The 22,079-nt window shown below is 36.2% G+C and overlaps 1 protein-coding gene across 24 annotated transcripts in view; it reads right to left on the reverse strand.

The window, feature by feature from the left end:
• The window catches only part of PPFIA2 (PPFI scaffold protein A2), a 533,343-nt gene that overhangs the window by 57,356 nt on the left and 453,908 nt on the right, over window positions 1-22,079 (reverse strand). For all 24 annotated transcript variants that reach the window (XM_027769717.1, XM_006142879.3, XM_006142880.3 and 21 more), the window contains 3 exons: window positions 21,371-21,501; window positions 17,016-17,170; window positions 4,956-5,049 (listed from right to left, as the gene is read on the reverse strand). In XM_027769717.1, the coding sequence (XP_027625518.1) occupies window positions 4,956-5,049; window positions 17,016-17,170; window positions 21,371-21,501 (380 nt within the window). The remainder of the gene's footprint in view (window positions 1-4,955; window positions 5,050-17,015; window positions 17,171-21,370; window positions 21,502-22,079) is intronic.

A 22,079-nucleotide genomic window follows, 5' to 3' on the forward strand; every position in this document is an offset into this window, starting at 1 on the left:
TAGAGATCTCATCGCTTGTATTCACGGTGGGTAGAGCCATACTGAATGTTCTGCCGATTTTAGATTGTTCCGTGCTCCGTCAGAAGGGCTTTGAGAATTAGACAGGTGATCTACTATTGAAACTGATATTTTCATCTCTAATGCCAGGTAGTCCCATAAATATAAATTTCTTAGAATCATAGTTCAGACTGAAAATGTGAATTCTTTAGGGCAATACATGATAGACAGTCTAGTCTAAAAAGTTTTAAAATTGAAAGTAAAATGTAGAAAAATGAAACCAAAAAAAAAAAAGCCATTTCAATAGGCATGTACTTGTATTTCTGAACTCCAGAGATAAAGCAAAACATCTTAAAACTTTCAAAGAGAGAGGAAAAATAAATTTACATAGTCCACACAAAACAATGGCAATCAATTGACGTAGATATGCCCAGAAGTGAGAAGAGCAGGCACTTTAAAATTCTAAGGGAAAATTACTTTAAAGCAATAGTTCTATATTTGGGGCAATTATCCATTTTAGGTGTAAATATATCTCAGGTCCCTGATAACATGGAGAGTTTGCCACTCATCCTATCATCATGTTTCTAGAGATAGTGATATAAAAAGCTAGCAGCTAAAAATATTCAGAGATTAAAAACAAAAAGTAAGAGATCTGATGCATTTTGAATGGAAACACAGTGAACACTAGTATATTAACTCTTCTTCAGACAAGGATGTTAATAATATGTTTCATTTTTTTCTTGTGGGTTGAGAATTCTTGATTTTAAAGTAGCATATTCATCAAATTATAACGTTGTAAATGTTATTATGATTATTACTTTTGAAGCAAAAGAACTTTGAGCCAAGGCTAAGTTGATGAAACAGGTTGCCTAGAAAGTGTGCACCAAACTATAGAGCAAAGAGAAGGGTAAAATGAGGGGAGGTTGGAAGAATTTACATTGGTCCATTCAAAACAGCAAGGACAACTGGTGATCATTTTCAAGGTGAGGTGGGGCTTCTACTTGTGGACCTTGAAAAGCCTGTAACTATCAGGCTCTTTCTGTCTCAGGTAAATTTACCAGATTGGGGGTTCAGGGTTCTTGTGTTTCTGTTCTGTTTTGTTTTCCCATTTATCTATGTCATGTTCTATCTAACATTTTGATCTCTAATTGTCTGACTCTGTCACCAAATAAAGTCTGAACTTAGGCAAGAAAGAGAGTTTCTATTTATTATCCCTTAAAATATCCAAATCCAAACTTTAAGTAAAATTTGGGAGCTGAATCTCATGCAGAAACAGGAATTCTTTGGGGCCAGCCCATTTAAGTTTTGGGTCTTGCAGTAACTTCTATTATCCTATGAAGTTATTTTTGTGTTGTGTGACTGGCTTTAGGTGAACAAGTAGCTTTACATCTTAGCTTAAGACAGGCTGCAGAGCTAAAAATGGAAATTAATTCTTGAAGAACAGGCTGAGAGATATGAGAAAAATATGTAAACTTTCCAGGCTTACTTGCTCTTAATATGAATCTTAGAAAAGGGAAACATTTTTTTAATAGAAAAAGGTACGTAGAGTCCAGTGAAATCAAGAGAAGATGATGGATAAGATAGCAGAGTCGTAATAATCCCAGAGGGAATTCACATTGAGAAAACTATAAAGAATTACAATATTAATGTAGAGATTACATATTGAGAGTAATAGATTCAGTCCTTATAAGTTAGGAGACTTGTACCAGGCTACGGAGAAACCAGTCAAATTTTAAAGAGGAAGACTAAGAAAATTAATGTGAAAAATTCAAAGAATTATTAAGTGAGCCTCTTTTTGACACAATTATTATAGGCATTCATTGTTTTCTATGTGAACCTTCTGGAGAAACTTATGAAATTGAAGCTTTACAGGAAATTATAGCCTGGATGGGGCATAGTAAAGACAATCCCGGCAGAACAATATAGATCAACTTTGAGCCTAGGTGACATATTATTCTAATCAAAGATAGCACCTATGCGATAATACTCAGACAGGTAAAGAAGAACAAGTGTTTGCTGAGTAGTGTGATTTGGTAGATCCAGTATTACTGATTTCCCATTTCTTATCATAGATCCACAGCTAGAAATGCAAGCCGAACCCATACTTGCGCTAGTAAGCACAGTGAAATAAAGTAAGGACACAAATCTTATACACTGTTCTAACCTATGTGTGTTAAATTCGCTGGATGGTGAATGGACCTCAATTTAGACTTCTGTTTGGGACTGGCAACCTTTCAAATTTCTGAGCTTTGCAAGAATTTGGAATGTCTCTAATACTGCCCTCTGAAAGTATCTCTCCCATATGGTCTCTAAAAACTCTTCTATGATTAGCTTCTCTAGAACGTTCTCCCAATTAAATTTAAAGTCCCATACTGTATTAGTTGTAGGTATCTACTATTTTAGCAAAGTTGAAAATATGATTTTTATCTAATTCTGCTTGTTTTCAGAGACTGGTGAATAACTGCTATGAACTTTGAGACAGTAATCACAGGTCTGATTAAGTACTAATTAAGCATCGTCTTTGCTATACCATAGGGCAGGATATAGAAACTCTTGATAGGAAACCAGTGAGAATGACCATACACATCCTACCTATAATGTTTAACATTTTACAAAAGGTTTCTCCACTTATTGTTTTAATTTTTTTCAAAAAAATGTTTTGAAAATGTTTTTTCTTCTGACTTGATAAAGGATGGTAAGCAAGAAAATGAAACACAGAAAGTATGATACCTTAGAGTACACGGAAAGAGGCTATGGTATCTTCAAGGAAAAAAAAGAAAGAAATTGGAATTGCTTAAACAAAAATGTAAATACTTGAGAATATTTAAGAGCATGTTGCCAATATTTAATAATAATTAGCAATGACATAAAATTTGAAAGAAATAAATGTTGAAATCAAATAATTTGAAGGCAATTTATCTTGTCTATCTCATAAAATTCATAACATGAAAACATTTTTTTCTGTGTGATAACCCAGAAACCAAACATGAGAACTTGGATATCTCATTCGCACTGGTGACATAATTATCCTCACGGAGTTCTTGCTTTGTGATTGCCATACTAAGAGAAATAACTTTATACTTTTAGTAATTTACTTTGTCTTGTCTTGTCGGATCAATTTTAATCCAAATACTATTAGTCTATAGGAAATAATTATACCAAGGAAAGTTAGCTATTATTGCCTAATAGCATTTTCTTAATATTCTTAATATCAAATACAAAAATTCTATTTAATACATTTTATAATTATATTTTGCAAAAACATTGCAAAATAAAAAAGTTGAGCATAGTAAGATCTTCAAACTTGAATTTTGGAAAAGTCATGAAGTATTTTTACTATGTTTTCCTACATAAAAAAATGCATCACAACTCTTCTGATGACTCAATAAATATAGAACTAAAACCAGTTTCGGTCTTTAGGGTTCTTAGGAGTTGAGAAATAGTTGTTCAAAATGAATATTGAGTCAATGCAAACAGTGTATAAAGGTAACAACACCTAAACTTTAAATCTATTACTTTAAGTCATTGAATCATAGGAACGTTTCATTCTAGTAGTTGTTACAAAGGATACTTAACTTGGCTTAATCACTGAACGGTATGGTGCATTCTCAGTACTAACCTTATATATGAGAGCTGGTCATGTCATTATTTGCAAAGATTTCTTTGTGAGAGAAATGAGAATGAACTCTTAAAGGAAATAAGCCATGTCCACAAGCCAAACTGAGTTTTAATTATTCATATTCCTTTAGACTTGAAATAAACTAATTTAAAGAATGTATCCAAGAGTATCTTTAGGAGGTAAAAATAGCCATAAAATTAATCATAGTATTCCTTGATATGCCTAATCAAAGTTAATATACCTAAGAAAGATTATGATAATATTTAAACATATTTTGAGTGTCAGTAACTAAAGAAGAAATGTATGTTATTAGATGTGACTGAGTAATTATATGCAGGAAATAATGTTCCCAAGGTCATTTTTTTTCTGGAGAGTATTCCTACTGAATTTGGATACATACCTAATTTTAGTAAGTAGCAAACTAATGAGCAATTATAGCTTAGTGAGTTTATCTGTAGCTTATAAGTATATAGCTCTGCATTATTTGTCAAATAGCTACAAAGCAAGTGGGAAATAAATATATAATATAAACTGACCAGCGTGCATACTGTAACCATACAGCATATTTGTTACAAAGTGACTAGGACAAGGAATATTCTTTCAGAAGATAGAAGGAAAATGTGCAAACCATAAACAGTGTAATATCTGAGAGGGAGTAAAAGAATAACCAACTAGTAGATTCTGAAATAAAGAGGAGTTATTTTGCTTTTCAAAACACATATTCTAAAGGTGCTGTTTTTCACTGAAAATGTTACTGTGTATCTTAAAATATGTGATGTATGGATCTACTTGCTTTCCAACAGCTGCTGAGACTTAAAATTTGCCCATCTTGCAATTCATTTAAATGTTCCATATTAGATGTGAATGGAAAGATACACTATCAGTTTCCTGACAGATGCAATCCAATCTGCTGTTCGTCTAAAATAAGTTTATATTCAATCAGTCAGACGAATACCTCTCTCCATTTTCAAGAGTAGATAATTATAGCTGTCATGTGAGAAAACACAAAGTTGGATAGTATCATTTTATCATAGCGATTCAGTACTGCATTTAAGGCTACATTTAAATATTTTAAATATATTTGAATTTTAAAACAAATGCTTTGGTAACTTAGAAGGAACTGTTTATTTCCACTACTGGCTTTAGAGATTGTTATACTCTTTGAAACTACAGCTCAAGACATGGAGTACCAAGTTGTGTTAAGTAATATACTGGATCAGAAAAATACTAGCCTCAGTCTAGTTTTTGCTCCCATCCACTCTCTTTTACAATTGCCTAAAAAAATTTTAAAGAATAAATAAAAGTTAAAGAGGGAGGGGAAAAAAAATTCCAAACCTACTTTTTCTTCAGTCTTCTATCCTTTTCGGCTTGAGTTCCAAGTTTGCCTAACCCCAGGGACTCCTGAGCTGCAGCTTCAGTCTCCATAAAGCCTCCTGCAAAGAAAAAACTATCCAGATTAGGGTGTATGCATTGTATCAATTCTACAATTAGGTTCTTAAGAGTTTATTACAACAAGAATTTAGTGTCACATTCTAAAAAATATCCTCATTCTATTTTCAGTCCAACATGTATAAAATTGCATGGGGATACATACAAACATACACCGAGAAAATTTAAAGACAAAGAACTATGGGATACTATTTAGTGATAACAAGTGGTAACATAATAAATGTAGCCTGTACATTGACAAGTCTCCAAGCATCAAAGTCTACTTTTCTACTTTTATTAGAAAAAAATACAGCAAATGGGTGTCATGTGTAATATTTTTTCAACATTTGAAAAATTTGCAATATATCATGTATAAAATAGCATAGATATGTGAGCCCATTGACCAGAAACTAAATGTCTGTTTTCCCTTCCCCACAATGGGAGGCATCTGGCAGCTTCCTTTCCTGCTCCTAGAACCACATTCTGCTCAACTGGCCGATTCCTTTATTCTTCACTAGAAATCTCATTTCCAGAATCTGATGTGTTCTGGGCAGGTGTTTGCTTTGTTTTTTAAACTGAGAAGAAAAGTTTTACCCAACAGGTCACAAATGATTTGGTTTAGAGTCAGTATTACTGTCTTTGGAATGTATATGTATATATAATTTTGGAATGAAAAAACAATGAAAGAAAAGTAGAATGTGCATCAACACATTCGACAATGGTATAAGTTCATTCAGGATACCTAAGCATACAATTAATTCAAAAATTACCTATTGCCATTTAAGAATGGAGACTTAGGACCAGCAGATGGTGTAACATTACATTCCTAGACTCCCACATAACTGACTGCAGTTCAAGTCCCAGACTGGGCGGCTTGGAACTCACACTAGGGGTGTGTGTGTGTGCATGCCAGCCCAAAATGCTGAGAGGAGAATGGAGAAGGGATTGCCACATGGGCATTTCCCCTGGGGCATGGGGGTAGGGTGATTTCTCACTTTCTGTCTCTGTCTTTCCAGCGAGTGCATGTGCCTTATAGCAAAAGTCTCTCTTTCTAAAGAAAAAAAAAAAAAAATGAAGACTTAATCCTGTCACTTGCATTTTCTTTGCTACTTACTGTATGTTTAAAAAAAAGTGAAGTCAAGCTAAATTTAAAAATGTTCACTACTTCTAAATGAAGATACAGACATTTATTTAAATTCTAGTTGAGCTCAAGATTAGGTAGAAAGATTTAAGCTAATGCTGACTTATAAAACTATGTGAAAACTTCAGTAATATATCAGATGATAAAGACAATTTTTACTCTTCTCTTGTTATCATGGACATGTCCTTACTCAACACATTTACAGCACTTGACTAAAGTATGGTTTCTCATTAACTGAGTAAAATATCTTAATAAAGCACCTGAAGCATAGTTGGACATTACTGTTCTTCATAAATTGTTTTAGTAAATAATCTAAATTATAAATACTGGGTACTATTAAGTCTGAAACACTGATAAAAATAAATTAATCTTAAAGTCTGATAATCCTATTATTGAGCTAATACTTTTAAGAAAATCCTTTTCATTGAAAACCCATTGATGTCTGTCTAGAACTCATCCAGTGATGTAAACTTGAGGACCAGCATATATTTTGCTTATTACACCCAAGTGCAATTAACACTTAAATAACTTTTGTTTTTTATTATGATTTTTTTAAAGAGGTATTTTTGCTATAGGGCACATGTGCTCACCAGAGACACAGAACAGAAAGACAGAAAGCGAGAAATCACTCCATAGAGGGGACGGCCATGCCACAATCTCTGCTCCTCCATTCCCCTTTTGGGATTTTGAGCATGCATGCATGCACACATGCTTGGCTTGAGTTTTAAGCTACTGGGTCCGAGATTCGAACTTCAGTCACTATGTGGTAGTCCAGCAATGTAACCATTACGTGATCTGCTAGTCTCATACTATAAATTATTTTTAAGGTGTCATTAGGAAAGCCACCTATTGGCTAACTACAGAATTCTTGTGATCATTTTTAAATGTGGAATTTTCTATTATGCACAATGATTTTATTTCATCTGTATATTTGTTTTATTGTACACCCATAAATTAGTACTATTCATAATCCACAGTTAACATAAAAATGGTCTCTTGAGATGTAATGGAAATTAAAGATTTACTTAAAAGTTATAAAATTCTCACTAGTGGTTTCATAGTCTCGAGGACCAATCTACATTTCCAGGTAAAGCTACCATGGCTGCCCAAACTATGTATAAAAATATCCTTGTTAAATAATGCTGATGCAGTGTTGATGTTTTTGTGACTATGAAATTACTTTGTTCATTATGCTTATTATAGCAGGTCATTGAGTTCAGACAATTATAATACAACCTGGCAGATGATCATAAAGAGAATGAATTCACAATTAAACAGATTTAAAAAAAACCTCATTATATCTGACTCTCAAATGCATTTAAAGGAAATATTTGCCTTTTAAAAACTTAATATACACATTTTAATATCTGCATCTGGGGATTCTGCTTTTTCAAAGCTAATAGGTCTATCTTTGTTCTATTTTGTTTATGTCTTTGCTATATTTGGCTCTATTGTTCAATTCTTTGTTCTTGAAAAACCTGTTTTAGGTTTCTATTCTATCTTTTGTAATGCCTCTCGACAACCTTCTTAAAATGTTTATTTTCAATTGACACAATGATTGTATATACTTTTATGGATTTACAGTGTAATTTTTTTACTCCATGTCTGCAATGTGCAATGATTATATCAGGGTAAATAGCAATCTGCATTTCAAACACTTATCATCACTTTTTCTTGGGAATAGTCCAAATCTTCTCTTTTTACCTATTCTGAAATATACAATAAGCTATTAATTATAGTCACTCTACTGCACTATATGACACTAGAACTTATTCCTACTAACTTTAATGCTGTGTCTGTTATCCAATATCTCTTCATCTTTCCCACCCCTCATTCTTCCCAGCTTCTAGAAATCACTCTCCATTCTACTTTCAACTTCTATGAGATCAACATTTTTAGTTTCCACATATGAATGAGAATACATGATTTTTCTGGTTATTTCACTTATAATGTCACCTGGGTTCACATATCTTGCTTCAAATGATCAGATTTTATATTCTTTTTAATGTCTGAACAGTGTTTCGCTCTATGTATAATACCACGTTTTCCTTACGCTTCCGTCTGTTGATGGACACAGATGGATCTCATGTCTTATCTCTTGAGAACAATATTATAATAAACATTGGACTACAGATATCTGCAAAATACTCATTTCCCTTCCTGATCACTCACTGTTGACACCAGCAAAGTTCAAAATGCATATTTTGTTTTTCTTTCTTCATCATAATCACTATTAGGGCTCTCTGAAGTCCTGGTGTTTCCCAAGTGGTAGATAATCTGATGAATCAAAATACTGATTTCCCTTCCTATATGAAGGGCTTCATCTTTATCCTGATCACTCACTGTTGACACCAGCAAAGTTCAAAATGCATATTTTGTTTTTCTTTCTTCATCATAATCACTATTAGGGCTCTCTGAAGTCCTGGTGTTTCCCAAGTGGTAGATAATCTGATGAATATGTTAAAATTACATGGAGCAGATGATTCCCCCAGAAACGGTAAATGTTGTAACAGCTCTGTGTCTTCTTCAGACACTTTCCCCATACCCCAAGCTGGTAAACTGCTCTGGAGCCAACACTTGCTGGAATTGATTGTTGTGTGCTTGGCTCTACTTCAAGTTGCATTAACAGGGTCTTTGTAGCTGCATAACTTGACACTCAGTCCTAATTATTTCCTTTGCTTGATACTGTGATCTCACACTCCTGATGCCAGCCAGTACCCACTTCCTAATTAACTATAGAAAAGACCCAAGCTTCCTTCTCCCACACTCCCTTTGGAGTTAGTCTTCATGGGGCTTCAAGATCCTTTTCTCATAGAGACATTGATACAAAATTCTAGCTGTGTATCATTTCAATTCTGTAGGAAAAATGCACTTAGACATTCCTAATGGAATAAAATATATCCAGGGAGAGAAAAAAATTAATCAACTAAACTCTTTCTAAATAGTGTGTCTATATCTTTTATTAGAAAATTTATAATATATTCCACCTGATGTTTCTTTTTACTGTTGCCTTGAACTCTTATTTATTTTTCGATTGTTATTTTGTGGAGGTTTTCGCTATACCACAAGTGTGCTCACCAGAAAGAGAGAGAGAGAAAGCGAGAAATCATCCCCTCAGGGGAGTTGGCTATGCAGCAATCCCTTCTCGTCCATTCTTCTCTTGGGATCTTGGGCACGCACACACATCTTAGCACGAGTTTAAGCCACTGGGTCTGGGACTTGAACCGTGATCGACTACATGGGAATCCAGCGACATAGCCATTATGCCAACTGCTGGTCCCCTTATTTACTTTTTAATAAGCTTATATCTACTATCTTTAAGAAGTTAGAAACTTTCTGAAGTAAATAATCATATCTTCAACTTTTTAAGTTCCCAAACAAGTTCTACAGGGCTAAGATCTTGATGAGATATTTCTTTGTTGAAACAGTCACAAATCTATGCTGTCTGGAACACTAGCCCAGGAAGTAAGAGAGAGGAATCACTATCTGCTCTCCTACTATGTAGTTGCTTGGCCATATGAAAACACCTCAGTTTCTCTAAGTATAGGATGTAGGTCATTAATCTTCTTGTTATTTTTTTAAAAGAATTATCTAACATTATTTATTAATTTATTTTACTTTTGACCAGAGAAGGATAGAGTGAGAGAGAGAGAGAGACAGAGAGAGGAAGAGAAAGTGAAAATGAGAAAGCAAGCGGCCAGGTCCAGGACTTGAACCACAGTGGGAGTCCAGTGTCCTTAACAACCACGCCACCTGCCAGCCCCTAAAGTAATCTTTAGAAATCTTCTAGGACCTTTAGCTATCTTCTAGCTCTAAAAGTCCGTAACCTTAAAGATAGAAATTTATTTTCATAACAAATAATTTATGGTATAGAACTAGTAGAAAGAAGAGTTGTCGAAGAAAATATTTAAATGTTAGAGCTCCGTGGATTCAGGATTATTAGTGTTTAAGTAGACCTTAGAGATCATCCAGTCCAACTACAGTTCCTATGATTAGATCTCTTCCACAATGGCTCTGTCTAGCTTTCACTGTACAGTCTCCAGCTATAAAGAACTTATCACCCCTTAAGCTAGTTGTTTTATATGTAATTCTGACACCTGGTATTCTTTCTTATTTTTTTTTAGGAGAGATTTTTGCTATAGGACGCATATGCTCACCAAAGAGAGACAGAGAGATGGAAAATGAGAAATCACTCTCCAGAGGTGATGGCTATGCCATAATCTCTTCTCCACTCTCCTCTTGGAATTTTAGCATGCACACACATGCACCCGGTATGAGTTTCAAGTCACTGGGTGCAGGACTCCACCTGCATTTGACTACATGGGAGTCCAGTGATATAACCATTATGACATTTGCTGTTCCCATTCTTTCTTATTTTTGAGATAAAGCTGATTTTTTAAAAATAATTTAATACTTTGGTTCTAGTTTTGTATCCTCACTCAATGTACAAGCAAAAAGTCAAAAGTTCTTCCATAAAGCAACTCTTCAAATGTTTGTAATCCACTATGGAGGAAGGTCAGGAAGGAGAATAAAGTCTTAGATTTTAAAGGCCACAATAGAACAACTATCAACATTAATTGAGTTGTTATTATGTACTTGATACTGCTAAGCACCTTATGTATTGGGTCATCCAGAAAATCGTGACACATTTTTACATAGAAACACGTCATGACTTTTCTAATAACCTGATACTTAAGCACTCTGTACTTGATTTCAGTTCCACATAGTAGCCTAATCTTAATCTCCAATTTTCTCCAAGGTGATAAGGGGCTTTCAAAAGTGCTATAAGCAGAATAGATACTAGTCCAGAGCTTTTACTTTACTACAGCAGAATAGAATGGAAAAGTTGCTTTCATCTCACCAATTATATAATATCTATTAATATGTCCTTAATATAACAATAGTACTTCATTAATGAGTTATCTGCACTATTAAAGTGTTTACTTCTAGAGGACCAGCAGGTGGTGTAGAGGTTAAAGCACTGGACATTCCCACATGGCTGACCGTGGTTTGAGTCCCAGACCTGGCGGCTAGCTTTGTCATTCCCCACCCTCCCATCTGAGGAATGAATGGGTCAGAGACAGAATGAGACCTAGTCATGCCACCAGTAACCTTGATCCAAGTAGCATCACTCTACTTATAAGCAATATTGGGCGAGGATTATTTAAATAGTTATAAACCCCATCTAATTGTTTCATCACTTAGACATTGTGAATCTTGTCCACAGGGATATCACGACTCACAGTACGCCCACTCTTTTTCCTGATCTGTTACTGAGTAACTTGTCAAAGAAAGAAAGAAGCTTAGTCTGACATTGCTATTTTTAACATAGCTTAATTTATTCTGTTTTCAAATAGGTTAATGCCTTCAGATAAAATTAAAATGCAAGCTAGACAGGATTCCAATTAGTATGCATACACACAGATCTCAGGGTTCAAAATCACTGTTCCTAGTGGCCCTGACAGGACAGACAATATGGCAGGTAAAACTTTTCTGGGCCAGAGACATGGTGAAGTTATTTTATTGTTTTATTTTTAATTTTTCTAAATATAAAGGCTGAATATGTTTGTATACTATTCTTACTCAATTGAAAATTCTTTGATGTCACAGCCATACAATTTTCCTAAAGTCCATGATTGGTATTCTGTACTTAACAGTTCAACATATGTTTGTACAATGAAAATAGAAATAAATAAATTATTTTGAATGACATACGTGGCTTTGTTTTTACCCTCAAAATTTCAACTCTTCTTGCATTTTAACATTCTCTTGTTTATGCCTCTTTTTCGAGTCAACTCTTTAACTTCAAGCAAGTAATAAAGTCAAAATTAGAGATTTTGAATAGCTTCACTTATTTTTATGCTCCATTTACAGCAGGTAAATAAACCTCCATTGTATTCATTGGCTTTTTTTGAATGAATTTACTTTCTTTTAAATTTATTTATTTACATTTCAACTTCTAATTTAAGGGATAGAGTGAGACCTAGTCATGCCACTAATAACCTTGATCCAAAGTAGCATCACTTCATTTATAAGCAATTTGTTCATAATTTTTAATGTAAATATTTCATTTAAATATCACTAAACAAAAGTAATACATATTTTAGAATTTCCCTTTTGATCTGGGGAGTTTTTCCAATTATCAGTTGATTTTGCCTGACACCATTTCTGAGATTATTTTTACAAGAATATGCTACTCACTCATATTTATCATTGGTTACTTTCTTGCTTTAGTAACACTTTTTTTTTTTTTAAGAAAGGCTTTTGTTATAGGGCATGTGTGCTGGCCAGAGAGACAGAGAGAGAAGGAGAGGGAGAGAAAGTGAGAATTCACCCCTGAGGGGAGGGATGACCATGCCGTAATCCTTTCTCCTTTATTCTCCTTGGGACTTTGAGCATGCCTGGCATGAATTTCAAGCCTCCAGTCCAGGAGTCAAACCACAGTCGGCATGTGAGAGTCCAGCGCCTTAACCACTATGCAACCTGTTGCCCCAGTAATAACATATTTTAAAATCTGTGTTAGGTGGAGAAGTCCTATTTTAGATATACTGCTGCTTCTTTAATTTTACATCTCACAAATGTAATTATGAGTATGTTATCATTCTCTTGAATTGCTTTGACAGGTCTTAGCCTTTGTTCTCCTAACCAATTTTCCATGTTAGTTAAGACTTGCATTTGTATCTAGAATTTCTGTAGTAACAATTTCTAGAATTTTTAACAGTATATATGGACTTCAGTCTGTGGTAGGTTGTAAAGAGTTTGACAGATGAAGTAAAAAGAGAACTTGTATGTAACTGACTTAATCTTAGCTATTAAGTACCAGAAAGGTAAGTCAGTATTTGAGGAGGATGGCAGAAGCAAGTGATGATTTTTAAGCTACAGATTAGATACAAGCGCATGTGAGCACTAATTGAACTGCCAGAGCTGCCCGGCATCTAGAGGCATGAATCAGGGCTCAGGAGGGTCATGCTCCCTGGTCTACTGTAACACCCTGGATCTACTGGGCCACTGGAACAGTCGTGACACATTTTCACATGGAAAAAATACGTCATGACTTTTCTGATGACCCACTATAATAGGCTCCTGGAAGTCAGCAGGAGTATTTATTGACCCGGCTGTCTTCTTGTCCTTCAGTGAGACTACCAAACCTGTTTATTCATCTTTTCATTCTGGTGTTTGTGACAGAATAAGGTAGTGGGCCAAAGTAAAAGAGAGAGAAACAGAAAAGGAGAAACTAAAACCAGATCTCCAAGGATGCCACAAGGGACATTTTATTTGCCAAGAGACTTTTTTCAAATTCATTTGTGGCCTTCTCATAGACGTGGCTTGCATGAGGGGACATCAAAAAGCTTGTGGAAAGGTGGAATTAAAATAAGAATTTATTTTGGTGGGAAAAATTTTGAAATCTTTGCCCAGTTTTTTCATAACATGCACTTTCATGAACTTTTTGAACACCCCTTGTACATATACCTTGTTTTTCCTACATAGTACTTAAAAATTAAATTGGAATGTCTTGAATGGAAAACTAGGTGCTTCCTACTCCATTTTATCTCATGCCACTCCCTGCTATTTTATGCCTTGCCCATAACTTGATGTCCCAAATTAACATTTTAATTAGCAAATCCTATGAAAATTTGAAACCTCCCATTTCTACCACACCTGTCTCTGTGCTGTGCTTCTGATTTAGGGGAACCAATCATTCAGAAAAGAAATACCATGACAGATTTTTTGGAATGAAATAATTCTGTTTGGTTTCATTCTATTAAACATTATTCAGTTGCCATTCAATATGTCTCTTCCTTTGCGTTTTGGTGTTTTCGTATGTATGCTGCTTCTGCTAGTAACATGTTTTTAGAAATAGACAATGAGCAAATTGAGTTCGATTCTTCAAGGCTGGGGTTATCAATGCGGTGACACTGACTGACCTGCCACATTTAAAGTCTATAGTATAACCCTGACTTTTCAAAGTATTATACAAGGCAAAGAATTCTTTTTTTTTTTTTTTTTTTTGAGAGGTTTTTGCTATAGGGCGCATGTGCTCACCAGACAGACAGAGAGAGACAGAGACAGAAAGCAAGAAATCACTCCCCAGTGGGGATGGTCATGCTGCAATCCCTTCTCCTCCATTCTCCTCTTAGGATCTTGGGCACATACGCACACGTGCCTGGTGTGAGTTTAAGCCACCGGCTCCGGGATTCAAACCGCAGTCGACTACGTGGGAGTCCAGCAACATAGCCATTACGCTAACTGCTGGTCCCGAAGGCAAAGAATTCTTATCCCAGCATTTTCCCTTGTGAATTATCACAAACTCCTCTTTCATGGTTTCTCATTTATGATGGAACCAAGGAAACATTTTCATAGTTCTGCTTATTGTTTTCTTCCTTGGTACCGTATTTTATTTATAGGTGTGTAGCAGACCTGCTCTCAAACTTACATCCTCCATCTTTATGAGCTAATAACTCTTAAAGTGTTTTAAATATTACGACATGATTCAAAATTTTAAATTTGTTTTTTTGACACCATCAGATCTTTATTGTTTTTCATGACATTTTTTAAATGTGCTATTTAGACTTTTAATGGTAGAAGAAAGAACAGTGGCAGTGCTCTTATTCCTGTATTTTCTGATCAAGACGTCAAAATCATGATCGTGAGAGATGCTTTTCCATACCTCTGAACCGAAGTTCCAGTGGGGGCACTGTTCTGTTTTCTCCTGGTACAGAAATGGTTCCTTGGAGCCTACGTATACCTATATTTTCTCCACATTTCCTCAGGTCTTATTTTCAATAAAGACTTTGTATTCTTGGTTTCTCTTGGAGCCTTGATTTGTCTTCTGTGTAGCTCGCACATGGTCCCATGGATAGAGCGTTTGTCCTTTTTCTTCCTCATTTGGTATTTCCACCTGTGCTTGGTGTTGCCTGGCTTTGCTCACACTGGACCTCTATTGTTCCATGGGGTAAAATAAAATTGCTCAGAGCTTAGAAGTCCTCCCAGGTCTATGATGTGAACCCAAACAACCATTGTTACTTTGTAACTTTGTCGAGGTTGATAATGATGTCATTTTAATTGAGCCCATTGTCATCTGTTTTGACTGATGACATAGTCGCTAAAGGATAATAAAGGCTGTGTTTCTAGAAAGATTTCTGCTTTTCTAGGCTTTCACTACATCTTGGATACCCTGATTTTTACAGAATATTGTTGACAATTTTTTAAAGGTTTTTGTCGTAGGCAAGTACCAGAGAGAGAGAGACAGAAAGAGACAGTGAGAGAGAATATTAGAAATCACCCCCAGGGAGATGGCCATGCTTAATCCCTTCTCCATTCTCCTCTGAGGATTTTGGGTACACACGCACATGCACCCACTATGATTTTCAAGCTGCCAGGTCTGAGACTCAAACTGTGCTCAGCCACTTGGAGTCTAGCATCTTAACCACCACTCCACCTGCTGGCCCAACTGGCAAAATTCTTTATTGAGTTAAATACAGAATTAGAAAAATTTAAGTGAAGACAATTAAATACATTTTCAAAGAAAAAAGTAAACTATAGAACCTAAGATGAACATATATATATGCATATATATATATATATATAGAAATTTTAAAATAATATTTGGCATATATATTTTATATTAAAAAATCAGTTTCTCGCTTCCTTCCTTATATAATAATGTTTTTTACAGCCTAAGAAATTTCTCAGGAGAAATAGAAGTCTAAAGTGAATTTAACCTCCCTTAATCACACAGCTGGTTACATATCAGTTTCCTAGAGCTTCAAATGCTTTGTCTGGATTACACACTGAAGAAATCAGCAAAGGAATTTTAAAATAATACCATAGTCATAAGTCTGTAAACACTAATTTCATACACAGCAATTCTTGTGCTAGGAAAGGAAATTGAGTTGGGGCATTTTGTAAATAATCATTTTTTTTTTTTAAATTGAGAAACCAAAGGAAATACTGAAAATTGTATCACTGTGTTTAGCCTTTACCATTAGAGATAGTTCAACCCTCTCCCAAAAAATTTAACTCTAAAAATAAATATCTAGGAAGACAACAACAACAAAGCCAAGCATATATTTTTTTTCAGAAATAATTCATATTCTTTGTTTCAATTTTATATGTATATTGTATGTATCTATTTATAAATATACATAATCATTTCAAATATACTGATTTATACTTTTATTCAAATAGTCACTAACAACAACAATCCCTATTGCCCGACTCTTTCTCCACTTCTTTACCTCTGTGCTATAGAGTTTAATTAAGGAAAAGCTATAATAACTTTAAACGAAGAAATCCTATCTTTTACATTTTATATCCTACATATTATACCACTTTACTATGATTTGAAATTTTTTTCAGATTTTTATAAGTATCTCATTTTTTTTTTTCCCAACAGAAAAGTCTTTAAATTCACATAGCTAAGCTTGCATACAGTATCTGTACCTTAAACTCAATGGTTTTAAGCTGATTTTGAAATCTTGGCGCGAGCATGAATATCCCAGCTCTGTAGATTGCTAAGACATGGTTTACTTATCTGTAAAGAAGAGGTGGCAGCAATAACACTCGCTGCTTGTCAGAAGAGTTAGCACTGGGGAAGTTCTAGCCATGGCTGTTAACAGATAAATAAAAGGACTGGGAGAGTTTAGCCATATTCTTTCACTGTGATTTTATTAAGCATGATTCAGCTATATTGGGTTCACAAAACTGATTAAAATGGAAAGATTTTCAGGTGGGAAAGAGAAGAAATGAAGAGAAATGAAATGAAAGCAAGACGGGCACTCAGAAGTAACTAAAATGAGTAAAGTGCAAAGTCAAACACAAGATACTTACGGAGCTGGCCAAGACGTGCTTTTTCCTTTTTACCAAATAAACGTCCTATTGAAGACTTGATTCCCTTCTTCTTGGGGGCTTTGTGAAGAGAGTCTTGGCTGCTGTTGGCACTGCCAAGCCCAAGGCTTTCTGGCTCAAGAGAGGCGGATAAACTACTGCAAAATACAAAAATGGCAGATAGTTCATTTTGATGCAAAACCCACAGGTCCCAGAAGATGTCTTTTATACATGTACAAAAAAGGAACAAGTAGGCTTGGAAGGCTATTTTGACACTTTCTTCCCAGGTTTCCTCGTAAGCTATTAAAGTGTAGTTTCCTCAGCCTCAGGGCCCTGAATCTCCAAAGTTTTCCAAGAAAAATTAATTTTTGTCCCATGTGTCTCCCCACCCCTGCCAATTCTTTACCCAAGCTCAAACTGATCAACATACATAGGCTGGTTTATTAACAGTATATTACATGAACTGTTATTTTAATTTTTTTTTCTTTTTTGAGAGGTTTTTGCTATAGGGCATGTGTGCTCACCAGTCAGACAGAGACAGAGAGACAGAAAGCAGGAAATCACCCCCCAGAGGGGATGGCCATGCCGCAATCCCTTCTCCTCCATTCTCCTCTCAGGATATTGGGCACACATGCACACGTGCCCGGCATGAGTTTTAAGCCACTGGGTCTAGGACACGAACCGCGTTCAACTACATGGGAGTCCAGTGACATAGCCATTACACTAACTGCTGGTCCCGATGAACTGTTATTTAGCACTTGACCCATATCTCATTCTCGGATTTAGTTTTTCCAATCTGCCACATAATGACCGATGGTAAGACATTGAGCTATGTCATTTAAATCATGAAGATGAAGTTATTATTCTAACCTATGATTTCACTGAGATTCTCTCGTCATCATTTTAAGATTTTGCAATCTAATTCACGTCATTTAAAATCATCTGAGTAAGGTCTAGAAGCAACAAATAAGATGCCTTCATGGCTATGGTATATTTCATATCTAGTTACAGTTCTCAAGTATCCTCTTACATACATAACATGCTGACATGATTTCCAAGCAGTTGATCTAGTTCAAGTCTGGTCTGTGTACTTGTCACTGTACCAATAGGAGAGGTCTAATACATATTTCTGTAAGTAAGGGTTTTTTTTTAAGAATTATTTTTTATTTAATTTTATTTATCCATTCATTTATTTTAATTTGACCACACACACACACACAGAGAAAGTGAGAAAGCGAGCCATCAGGTCCGGGACTTGAACCATGGTCGGCCATGTGGGAGTGTTTGGTGCCTTAACTACCACACTATCTGCTGGCCCCATCTATTGCTATAAGTAAGTTTTTGAGGTTGTTGATTTGATAGTACCATGATGATTTACTTAACTTTATTTATTCATCCTAATTCATGAGAGTTTACATTCCCTAACCGCCAAAGCAATAGCTCCTACTATGCTAAAATATAATTCACTCTTTACTTGGTGAGTGAAGTAAGTTTTGAAGCTGAAATAACTAGTTTTTTCTATAGTAGAGATGAAAAATCATTGAAATAGGAAAAAAAAAGTGTTTGTCAGCACAGAAAGCTTTGGTTTCAAAAGCATTTGTAGTAAAATATACTACTTAGAAGATAAACTCTTTTTGTCTTTAAGTTTTTTGCCACAGGGTGAGTGTGCTTGCTGTGGTGGGGAAAGGTGGAGAGAGACTGAAAGACAGACAGACAGTGGAAGGGAAATTGAGAAATTACTCCTTGGGGGGATGGCTACACTGCAATCCTTTCTCCTCCATTCTCCTGGAATATTGGACACTCATGTGCTCAGCAAGATTTTCAAGCTGGGACTCGAACTGTATTGGCTATGTGGGAGACTAACGCCTTAACCACTATGCCACTGGCTGGCCCAAGAAGATAAATTATTAAAATATTAATCAAGTCATCATATCTAGTTATGTCAATTATGTGTTCAGAGATGCTACAATTTGATAAGATAATAAAAGGACATAACATTTAAGATGTTAACTACATACTTCAATTTATTTATATTATTGATTATTACAAGGATCTGTTAGAACTCTTTGTGTGTGTGGTAGGGAGGCGGCCAGTGCCAATGATGGTTAAGGCAGTTGGATCCCACATACCCAACTAACTGGTCTGAGTCCTGGATCTAGCAGCTTGAAAAACGTGCTGGGTGTGTGCATGTGCATGCCCAAAATCCTGAAAGGAGAATGGAGGAGAGTGAGTGCAGCATGACCATCCCCCAGGGGAGGTCCTTTTCATGTTCTTTCTCTCTCTCTGTGTCTCTCTCCAAGGAGTGCATGTACCCTTTAGCAAATTAAAAACAAAGAAATAACTTCTTTTCTTAAAAAGACTGTTGGGGCCAGCAGTTAGCCTAATGGCTATGTAGCTGGGCTCCCAAATAGTCGACTGTGGTTCGAGTACCAGACCCAGTGGCTTAAACTCACATCGGGTGCATGTACGTGTGTGCCCAAGATCCCAAGAGGAGAACGGAGAAGAAGGGATTGCGGCATGGCCATCTCCCCTGGGGGGTGATTTCTTGCTTTCTGTCTCTCTGTCTCTGTCTGGTGAGCGCACGCGCCCTGTAGCAAAAACCTCTCCAAAAAAAAAAAGACAGTGTTTAACTGTTGTGATCCTCTTGGTAAGCCTTATATCTGGGATTACAGGTGAGTGTCACCATGCCAGGCTCTTTCAAACGGGATCTCTCTGTGTTACCCAGAGCAGCTTCAGCTCACAATCTTCCTACCACAGCCTCCCAAGTCAGGGAGACCACAAGTGCATACCAATATGTTCAGCCCTTAGGTCAAACCAGTAGTGGGATCCAGGCCTCCCATATGGTCCCAGCCTGCAAGGGCTCAGTGCCCTGGCAGTCTGCACCACTATAGCTGAGCTGCGATTTTGTAGCTATATGGATAAAACACGAGGAGTCACCATGACAAAGAAATAATTTCCTATCTAGACTTTTCCTTTAATATGTTAGTTAATGTGCTTCCTCTTCCCCTTTCTAAAAGCCTTCTGCCTGAGAAGTTATAATTATGACCAGCAACAGAACCCACAGGGAGTACATACTTGTCTGCTAAAAGTTAATGAGTAGCTGACTCGGGGCACAGCAATAATACAATTCTTGGTGAGGTTGAAGGCACCTGGGAAAGTCCTGGGTCTGCACCCTGAGGCCTCCCTGTTCATGCAGGGGACAAATGCCCATGAGTCTGAGTGGCTGGGGGTGGTTCATGATGTGAGGATCCAGTTTAGGAAACTCTCTCTCCCACTCTCTCTGATGGAAGAAATAAACTTAAAAAAAAAAAAAAGTGAATGAGGTATAACCATGGGCTCTTTAGACCTTAGTTAACTCTTAGGCTACAGAGTAGCCTAAGCAACTGTAGCTATGCAGTATCTATATTATAACAATAAGTACAGAACTCCATGGTCTGCTGACCCCACAAAAAATAAAACAACAACAAATCATTCAGGCTACTTTGTAACAATTTTCTAAAGCCCACTTTCTTATGAGAAAGCCAGCCCATAGCTCAGAGCCTTGCCCAGAATCTCTTAAGTTTTTGTTATAAGTCTTAAGTGCTTTATCTAGCCTGACCTTATTTTAATAGGAAACACTGACTAAATACACAAGAGCTGCAAGACCATGAAGATACAGTTACTTTAAAAAAAAAAGATTTAATTTTATTCATTATTGTTATTATTTAATTTGCTATAGGGCACATGCACCCACCAGAGAAAGAGAGTTAGAGGAGAAAAAGGTAGCTAGTGCATGAGCCTTCAGGTCCAGGACTCCAACCATGTTTGACCATGTGAAAGTCCAGTGCCACCTGCTGGCACTGATATCATACATTAAAATATATATATATATATATGAGGGACCAGCAGTTGGCATAATGGCTATGTTGCTGGACTCCCATGTAGTCGACCGCAGTTAAGAGTCCTGAACCTGGTGGCTCAAACTCACGCTGGGCATGTGTGCGTGCATGCCCAAGATCCCAAGAGGAGAAGGGATTGCAGCATGGCCATCCCCCTGGGAGGGGGGTGGTTTCTCGCTTTCTGTCTCTCTGTCTGTCTTTCTTGCTAGCACACGCGCCCTATAGCAAAAAAGCCTCTCCAAAATAATAATAAATAAATAAATAAATAAATAAATAAATAAATAAATAAATAAATAAAATAAAAGTAAAAAAATAAAAATTTGATCTCAGGATGGAAATGCAGTTATTTCACAAGTGATAGTGGGAAGAGAAAGCAAGACTATCCTCATGAATGTTTAAGTAGTCTACTTGATAACACTGAAGAAAAGGAATGTTTTGGAAGGAGCGTATTTGCTGTGCAGTGTGTCTTGAGAGGCTTACCTTCGGGCTTCATTATGGTAGGAGGAAGGGAGGGTATGTGTCATTCTGATGGCCCGAGGGGTGGGGGGAGGAGAAGTTTCACATTTAATTGTTGCTTTATCCTCCCGACCATCTTCTTCCACAACTGCAATCTAGAAACAAAAATAAGATAGGAATTAGACCCACTTGCAGGGGCAGGGTAAGGGCCCCAAAAGGAAGTCACTGTGTTTTCCCTCTATGGTCTGATTAACTTACAATATTCCCTGTACATATCTCTAAAGAATTTATGACTCCTTGCTAACAAAGCAATCATAGGGATATTGAGCATACAAACAGGGTAAAGAGCCAAGATGGAGTCCCAGTGGCAAAGTTTTCATAGCCCAAACCTGGCTACATTGAAACCCAAAGCAAGTGTAGCTATGTAGTATCTACATTATAACAATAAGTATAGAACTCCATGGTCTGCTGACCCCACAAAGAAAACAACAAATCATTCAGGCTACTTTGTAACAATTTTTCTAAAGCCCCCTTCCTTATGAGAAAGCTAGCCCATAGCTCTGACAGCTAGATAAAAACCCCTCTCCTCAAGACCCTCTTCTGCAGCCCATTCAGGCCCTCTTCCACCACATTAGAAGCTTTTCTTCCTTTTCTGATAAGCTCTGCTTTACTCTCCTCTGTGTCCCGGTCTCTAATTCTTAAGCATAAGTCAAGAACCAGCACAGGTATTAGG

This window comes from Tupaia chinensis, unplaced genomic scaffold (genome assembly GCF_000334495.1).
Source record: "Tupaia chinensis unplaced genomic scaffold, TupChi_1.0 Scaffold000085_1, whole genome shotgun sequence".
Taxonomy (NCBI): domain Eukaryota; kingdom Metazoa; phylum Chordata; class Mammalia; order Scandentia; family Tupaiidae; genus Tupaia; species Tupaia belangeri.